This window comes from Orbicella franksi, chromosome 4 (genome assembly GCF_964199315.1).
Source record: "Orbicella franksi chromosome 4, jaOrbFran1.1, whole genome shotgun sequence".
NCBI lineage: Eukaryota > Metazoa > Cnidaria > Anthozoa > Scleractinia > Merulinidae > Orbicella > Orbicella franksi.
In genome coordinates, this window is record NC_138148.1 from 25285924 (window position 1) to 25294810 (window position 8887).

Genomic DNA, 8887 nt, shown 5'->3' on the forward strand with positions numbered 1-8887 from the left:
ATAAAATTTTAATTGTAAGAACAATTCGATCACATACAGCTGTTTGCTGAAGAAGCTAGTGTTAGATCCTGTGTTTTCCTTGATGCTCTTAGAGTAGATCCAGCTGAATTTTAATCTCCATGAACCAAGGTGTTGTGACATAGATCTCTTCCTGTTACCAAGGCGCTCTCTGCGATGTTACAGTCGCTCAATTTTCTCCTTAAACGTGAATAAATCCATATTTCAACATATTTTTCTGTACATACATTTGATAAGTGAACTCTCTAGCTGCAGTCGGTCATTCTTCTTTCTCATCTAATATGTATAGCTACCTAACTACATGGACCGACAAATTTATTCTGCCGAATAACACCTTATTTTATGGTTCACTAATACATTATTTTTTAGAGTTACTCCGTACATATAATCATGTAATGACCTAATGAAGAAATTTAGATATCAGCAATAAAACTCTGTGTACAACATCCTCTTGCAGCTTGTTTATATAGTCGTGGTGGCTCTGTAAAACTGTGATATTCCATGTTCCCTTCTGTTTGCAGTTCGCTCTTCACAATGAAACTTGCTGTCAACATGCAAAGTGTTGATATCAAACTGATTAACATCAAACGATACTTTGGCGTTTGCTCTCCATCGGCCGAGTCTCGTTGTCACGTCAATTCTTGCGTTTGTCTCGATGACAAGTGTTTCATCAACTGATCGAAGCTCAGGCAAGACCGATGGTCTTCTAAGGCTATGTCTACTCAAAGCTTCAGTAGAGCTAGAATCCAAAATAGGAAATTGAGGGTTTTTAGTCGCCAATCGATTCCCTAAAATTTTTCTGCATATCACTGTTATGGCTCTTCTGAAGTTTGGAAGCCTTAGGGCGTAAATAAAAGGATTCACCGAGCTGGGAAATAATATAGAAAGAAACTGAAAATCTCTGAAGATGTGAATTGTTCGGCAATTGCAAGAAGAGCAGAAGTTTAACACATAGCTAAATGATAAGGGAGGTAAAGTTAAGACGAGAAAAGAGCCAAGGAAGAACAGAAATGTTTTTGTGACTCGGGCATCACGCTGTGATAAACTCGTTCTCAACTTTTCACCATCCACAAGGGTCTGAAGTTGTTTTCGCTGAGTTTGTAGACTGTGGTGGATCTTGTGGTTTACAAACGCCAAAACGAGTAATGTAAAAAGAAGGGTTCCATTGGCAAACACCAACGTGTATATTATAAAGTCTACATAAAGATACGTGAAAGGGCAAATCACCGAGATCAGCCAAATGATTAAAGACGCCCTCTTGACTTGTAAGGATTTCAGCTTCAAGCGGTATTTCATGGGTGAAGTAATACAAACATAGCGATCTATACTCAACGCTGCGATGCCCAGGACAGAAGCTGTACATGAAATGAAGAAAGAAAGATGTAACGCTTTTGTCAATGCATCGTACATTAAACCCATTCCCTCCAGCGAGTGGTAAGCTATGGAGAGAGGAAGCACTGCTAAGCCAACTACAAGGTCAGCAGCTGAAATGTTTAGCAAGAAGAGATTGAAGGGCGAACGCAATGTCTTGAACGGATCTTTGACAACTGCCACACAAATAAGAAGATTTCCAGGAACTGTGGTTAACATAAGAAGCGAAGACATTGCAGATGTGATGAAGGAAAGCGTTTGAGGTGAACTTGAATTGCGGCATTCTATTGGCCCCCCAAAGACCATCTTCTTGACGACGCTGATATTTTCTGATGTATTCTGCCAAGTGTTCTTGAAGAGGGCGATATGAAGCTAAGATGATCGAGTCTACCTCGGGCTAAAATGCAAATGTCCTGCGTTGGTAGAAAATATTGACACACGGACAGTATCTCTGTGTGAGATATCATCAGTAAAAATTGCCTTGTGATTTTTAGGGACGGTCACGTTTGTAATGAATATTTAACCAAACCAACTCCTTGGAAACAATTTCAATTTATTGGCTTTTTTATTCCGTTGTTCTTAGCAGTTAAAAAATAGATTATGACGAGATGGACGATTTCATACTCTCTTGACTGAGATGAGGCAATCGCCGACTTTAAGTCTTATCATTTCTTTGCGAAACAAACTATCTCGCGTCGACATAAATGACTTTCGTGTATTCAGTTTTCTTATTCCGGTTGTCTTAAATTAAAAGAGGGTCACTTATTGGTTAAATCACAGTGAAACGAAGAATTGCAGGATGTTTAAATATAGCTAACCAATCGTTTTAAGAGCGCTGACAAGATTGTTTGGGGCAATTAAACACTTTAATCTAAAATGTTATGGCAGATTTTAAATGTCCTTAAGACATACAACAATTAAAATAAGTAATGTTGTAACGAAAAGTATTATTTTTGCGGTTATAAATGGAACAAAAATGTTACATAAAAGTACTGATTTTATATACCATAAGATATTTTTTCTTGATGTATGCCTTTTAACCGTGTTTTATTCTATGCAAAAACAGAACAATTTTGTAATCTTTTCGCTCCTTAAGTTTGTTTGAACAGAGCTCTTCATTTTACTGAGGTTTTTTTTGTGATAACATTCAATATGTGACAGCTGTTTTTATCCTGGCGAATATTCACGAGCTGAATCAAAAGCTCGTTTTGCCGTCTACTGGCACGATAAATTACGGTCCATGAAATACCGCAGAAATATCACTGAGCGTGAACAATTGAACAATGAATTTATTTTATGAACCGGAATATCGAAGGACTGCAGCCAGGACATGGCTTGTAGTAAAGGCGAGCTTTCGACTGTTTGAGCCACAGTCTTCGGTGGGTAAAATGCAAAAAGATGCTGAAAAGAATCTGAATAGAATCTGAGAATCGGGAAAAAAGATAAGATAAAAAGACCCTTTGATACCGCAGGAAATAAGAACACAGGGCGAACGTGATGTCGGCCGAACCATGCATGGTGTGATCACTATGTCATCTACTTTGAAAAGATTTCGTTTTGCGATTATTGACAAAGGCAATTATGGCTTCAGAAATCCTTTTTGAAATCCTGGCACACAATTATAATCTCCAATGCTGTTCTTGCCACTCTCAGCACAATACAGTATTCTATGGCGCAAAAATCTTTCCCTTTATTTCCACTTTTTTGCACTATTATAATATTTCTGGGACTATATTTTACACCGCCTTTCTTTTTGACCATTTAACCCATCGAAGGTTATAGTTTGAACAGTCGAAAACTCGTATTTTGAAATGTTGCAAACCTGAGAGCGTTTTTAAAGTGTTTTCTAGAGTAAATTTTAGTTTCTTTAGTTCCAACAGTTAAAAGAACTTTCTTTTGTTTCAGACACTTATCCCAATGAAATCTTCGATTCAGTTGAAATTCGGCTATGCGTGAGCAGAATTGCTTTTGCCACGTTTGGTGTTTTTCAAATGGATCTGTAAATTGAACCCAAAGGACAAGGAATTAGGAATTGAAAAGAGTGGGTCGCAGCTTAAAATACATGGAGGCTTGTTCAAAGCCCAATTGAGTTAACCCAGGATTGGCGAGAATTTTGATCTCAGTTTTGTAACTTTTCGATGAGGTTTTCTGTTTCTACAGTTGTCCTTCAGTTTTGAGTTTGAATAATCTCAAACTACACAAAACATAAGCAGTGAAAACATTTTTATACAATGAAAATGAATACTTCTGTTAGCTTTCAGTAAATCCTGGGTTAGCGTTAACCGGCTTTCGAACAACCCACCCTATAGTTGGTGCTTTTTAATCCTTCATTTAAAGATGAAAATTAGGCGAGTCGAAACTGAGAAATTGGACAATTAGTTGGCAGTAAGATATCTTTAATTTATGTAATCGCGTGGTTCAACTGCCATGTCGAACTAGCTTCTTTGCTGAGAAAAATAAGATGTAGATGACCTGCATCGAACAATGGTCAACAATAGTATTGCCGATGTTTTCCTCCTCACCACCTTTAACGTCATTTGGTATCGTCCTCGTTGATAGCGGGTTTGCTCAGCGCTTTGATGAGAAATGGTGAATGTTATCAGATATCAGGAGCAAGGAGGCAGTTCTTCTAAAATCAGGAAGAGCTATAGATCGTTTTCACTGTCAGGCAATAAAAAAATAAATCGAAAACCATCGAGTGGAAAAAGCTAAGAAATTGTGATGTTATAGAAGATAACTAAATAAGACACTTCTTTAAGTTTTAGGCCTGTGTGTTTCCCCAAATTTCAGATATTCGTCAAAATGTTCGCAGAAATTTACAGAGCCCAGTACAGAAAACGCCATGTTGGTGTACCTCCGTGGTAAACCAATACTGCGGCCGGAAAATAGTGTAAACATCTGGAACTTACTTTGGCTATCTAGGCGACTGATTATCAGTACTGACCAAACAAGCTTTTACATAAGCACTTTTCCTCGTGCTCTAACTTCTAAAATTAAAGGCCCAAAAGCATGAGATAAGTATATATCTTGCAATAAAACTCGATCGTAGCTTTGTGTCACGCACCTCCACAACCGTGAAATTCAAAATGCTCTGGTTTCGAAACGAAGCAGGCTACTGAGCTGGAAAATTGTAAACAGATGTAAATATACTGCCTCTCATGCCTGATGGGAATAAAAACTTTGGTGGCTATTTAGTTTTGGACTGTAGAAAGTAATGACGTCACGTGAAAACGATCTATTCGAAGCTCGAAAGTGCTAAATCAAAACAAAAAACTTTGATCAGAGACGATTTGCATGATGGCGTCATTTGACTACAACTACCAGAATCCTTCTTTGTTTTTGTGTTTTTTTTTTGTGCAAATTAGTGCAGTTTACCCCACTGCAATAGGGCTTCAAAATTTAGATAACAAAGAAAAAAACAAAAGGGATTCTGTTGAATTCCTTTTCTGAAAAGTTCGTTTGGACCGAACAAAATATTCCACTCTTAATAAGATTTTTTAATTGTGCTTTGAGTACAGGAAATTATTTTATATTTAAAAGGAATTCTTGTAGTTGTAGGCAATGACGACATGTTGATTTGCGCTTGCGGACCTATCTTGAGCTGCAGATGAGTCTGCAGACGGTAATGTCAGCGGGCAATCGCACGTGGAAATGTCAACATTATTCAACATGGCGGTTCCAGAGGGTGTCTGGAAGATAGCTGGACCTCTGTCAACTGTTGCCGCTTGTGCTGGTGGCATCTTCTTGTTGAGAAATTACTTTTCCGGTGGAGTGTGCAACTATAAAACGAAACTAGACGGTAAAACAGTGATCGTGACTGGGGCAAACACAGGAATCGGACGAGAAACTGCTCTGGATTTGGCCCGAAAGGGGGCTCGTGTCATCATGGCTTGCAGAAATCTTGAGAAGGCGCACACAGCTGCCGAGGAAATCAAAATGACGACCGGCAATAAAAAGGTGATTGTGAAGGAGCTCGACCTTGCTTCGCTAAAGTCCGTGAGAAATTTTGCCGAGGAAGTTCACCAAAGTGAAGATCGATTAGACATTCTTATCAACAATGCGGGTATCATGCGGTGTCCATATTGGAAAACTGAGGACGGCTTCGAGATGCAATTTGGCGTCAACCACCTGGGCCACTTCCTTCTTACAAACCTCCTGCTAGATATGCTGGAAAGATCAAAGCCAAGTCGCATTATTAATGTCAGTTCCTTGGCTCATGTTAGAGGGAAAATACGCTTTGATGATTTAAGGAGCGAGCACGAATACAGTCCGGGATCCGCCTACGCTCAGAGCAAGCTTGCCAACGTCCTTTTTACTCGCGAGTTGAGCAAAAGACTTGAAGATACCGATATTTTAGTCACTGCTGTACATCCCGGCGTTGTGAAAACCGAGTTAGCTCGCCATACGTCCTTTTCCAAGTCGAAAGTGGCATCCCTTACTCTTGCTCCTATCTCTTGGTTGTTCTTTAAGACACCTCGTCAAGGTGCACAGACAACAATTCATTGCGCTGTAGCTGATGATGTTGAGTCTGGATTATATTACAGTGATTGCAAACCGAAGGAACCTGCTGATCAAGGAAAAGATGACGAAGCAGCGAAACAACTGTGGGAAGTCAGTGCAGGTTTGGTTGGATTAGAGAAGACTATTTGAACAAATGCAGATACATTTTCCCGTCAGTCACAATAAAATTACGGAAGTGAGTGACCAGGCCATTATTTTTGAGAAATAACTGCGGTGTAGTCAGCTCAGCTGGAGTAATGGTGGACAAACCACTTCAGGATAGCTCCCCTATTGGACTACCTTCTGTCTGTGGACAATAATTTGTTGTAGTTGAATGCTTGGTGAATATCTTTTAATATATTATATAACTTAAATAACTAGTAGGTATATCATTAGAGCCACTGCTTCTTGGAAATGAGTAGCCTTGTGGTTAAGAAATCAGTTTAGTTTAGTGATATCTTGGCCAATTTCCCAGTTAATATATCAGTTCAATTTCTTCATGAGTGCTCAACAGCCTTCTTACTGTTGTTGTATTCTTAAGATTTCCATTAAATGAGGAGGCATTCAAGATGAGCTAAAAAGCTCATACTAATGTCATAATATGCCTCTATAAAGAATCATGTTGTGTGTGGCTGGTTGTTGGTTGGTTTTGATTTTTTTTTGTGTGTTAGTAATAGTCAATCAGTGACATTGGATGGTTCCTTGTAGAGCTATGCCAACACATTAGATTTGTCAAATCAAATATCAAATATCTATTGAACAGGACACTAAATGTTCAGTAATGTTTTAGAGTACCAATGGTGAAACTTAATCGTTCACCCCGAGTGCCTGTATGACAAATTGAGGAAATTAAATTTAGTCAACTTATCTTATTGAAAACAACTTGCACAAAAGCTTTAAAGGGAGACTGGTGCTGAGGTTTTGCCTCTGTGTATATTCCCTATGTTTTTGTATGTTTTCCAAGTTCCTGTGAGGCACGCAGATTACAAATAATTATAAACATAATTGTACAGGCACTTACAGAGTTAATGTAATTAGAGCAAGTGAAACAAGTGCGACAAGAGACTCGAAGTGGTCACAACTACATCATACTAAGAATATTTTTGAATGCAGTTCGGCTTGTTACAAGGATCAACAAAGAGCTTAATTTATTATTTGATTCTTTGTTAATTAAACATTTTGGCTAGTTGTATTATGAAAAAAAAAAAAAAAAGATGACCTGATTACTTTATCCTGTTTGATTGACTCTAAAAGAGTTTAAGTTCAAATTCATTGTAACTTCTTGATACACAAAGAAATTTGTTATTATTTTTCTTTTTTAATTTATTTTTGCGATTTTTCATATTTTTTTTACTCTACAACAATGTAATCATTTTTGGGAGCTTAGTTTACTGTTCTTTTTGAAACAAGAGTTGATAGGTGATGAAATTCTTGAGAAAAATGTTAGTACTGTTGTTGTCATTGGTGATTGGTGAAAAATTGTGAGTTCTCCAATAGGATGGAACCCAGGACATTCACACACTGGTCAGATCCTGTAGCCCAGAGATATGATAGCGTCTTAACAGCCAAGCCATATGACTAGCTTTAATTGTGACTACTAGGATCAAACTTGGGTATTAAAGATCATTCTTGAAGCTTGGCCTCATGATCTGTACTAACGAAGGAATAAGTTTAGGAAGAGGAAACGCTTACATCCAGAAGTTTAGTGTAGTTAGTTTTTGATTTCAAATATACGTGGTTTGTTTTTCTTTCAGTTAGCTTCATTTTTTCAGTTTATCCCTAGGCAATAATAATTATTGACTAGGGCTGAATTGAAAACAAAAGTTAACTTACCAGAAGAAAACAAACCATGCATGTCCATAGTTAAAATCAAAATTTAACTGAGATCAAATTAACGACAACATTAACACTGTATTAAGTTTTTGGATTATGTTGTACTGAAGAGATGCATGAGTACTCTTCAGTTCTTTGATTAATTTTTGCAAAAAGTTTAAAAAGTAAAAACAGCTCATTAGAGCCAGTAAATGGAGCTGTTTAGACTCCAGTTTCTACCTTGGCTTAGAGGATTCCCTAATTTTTATAAGTCAGTTGCACAAAAAATGAAAGCAAAAAAGAAAATTGTATGAGAAACGGCAGTAGAAACACTTTTCGACAATCCAGCTAAGGAAAAAAAAAGATTGCGGATAGCGTAAGTTTGGAATTTTTAACTTGAATCTTGAAAGTTTCACTTTGATGTAGCTCAACACATGACGAGAGATGTGCATTTGTGCTTTGCTTCCAAATTATAAATTTCACCTTTACCAGAAAATGTAACTCTATTTTCAAGAAAGTTTTCTCTCTTGTTTTAAGGACTAGTTAGACGAGTAAATGTATTTTCGTAAAGAATTAACATGACTGTTAAGCTTGTGATGATCGTAACCATCATTTTGAATAAGTACATCAAATTCCTCATCATCAAGCCCACATTCAGACTCAGCATCATCAACACCTGCTGTGAATATCCATCCTCGTGATCTCCTTACTTCCTCAGTAGCAGTTATCCGCACGTGTACAACTTTATCATAAGTCTCCCTAAAATAATGAACATCTGACTTTCTTCGTGCGTCAGACACGATCCATACTGGTTTTTGTAATGAGTCATTTTCTTTGGAGACTCCAGAAAGTGTCACCTTAATAGCTAATCTGCAAAAATACGAAGGATCAGCGTTTCTTTTTTCTTCTCCCCAGCGAATCATGTCTTGACGATAAAATTCCTTGTAGTTTGTTGAATCAAGCAGGCGGTCAAAATCAAGACCATTTTGTCGCGCGTACTCATGTTTCAGAGGTCCAGAAAGCCTGATAATTTCGCAGCAGTCATGGCCAAAGGCCTCTGTAAGTTTGCTTGTGACATAATCTTTCCCTGATTTTCGTTTTCCGCTCAAAATAAACACAACTTTAGGATGTCGAAGTTGCTCGTTAGTGTCCGCCATCTTGAAATTATGAAACAGTAATCCGCTGA

The 8887-nt window shown here is 37.7% G+C and overlaps 3 protein-coding genes across 3 annotated transcripts; 1 reads left to right on the forward strand and 2 right to left on the reverse strand.

Moving 5' to 3' along the window:
• Nucleotides 1–480: 480 nt before the first annotated feature.
• Nucleotides 481–2172, reverse strand: LOC145485392 (trace amine-associated receptor 9-like). Its single transcript, XM_081464060.1, has one exon. The coding sequence runs from the start codon at nucleotides 1693–1695 to the stop codon at nucleotides 481–483; it is 1215 nt and encodes a 404-aa protein (XP_081320186.1). The 5' UTR covers nucleotides 1696–2172.
• A 2730-nt stretch (nucleotides 2173–4902) lies between these two features.
• LOC145484996 (retinol dehydrogenase 13-like) lies at nucleotides 4903–7687 on the forward strand. Its single transcript, XM_081463633.1, has one exon. The coding sequence runs from the start codon at nucleotides 5041–5043 to the stop codon at nucleotides 6037–6039; it is 999 nt and encodes a 332-aa protein (XP_081319759.1). The 5' UTR covers nucleotides 4903–5040; the 3' UTR covers nucleotides 6040–7687.
• A 142-nt stretch (nucleotides 7688–7829) lies between these two features.
• Nucleotides 7830–8858, reverse strand: LOC145485035 (phosphomevalonate kinase-like). The gene has a single exon (XM_081463683.1). The coding sequence runs from the start codon at nucleotides 8856–8858 to the stop codon at nucleotides 8241–8243; it is 618 nt and encodes a 205-aa protein (XP_081319809.1). The 3' UTR covers nucleotides 7830–8240.
• Between the last annotated feature and the right edge of the window lie 29 nt (nucleotides 8859–8887).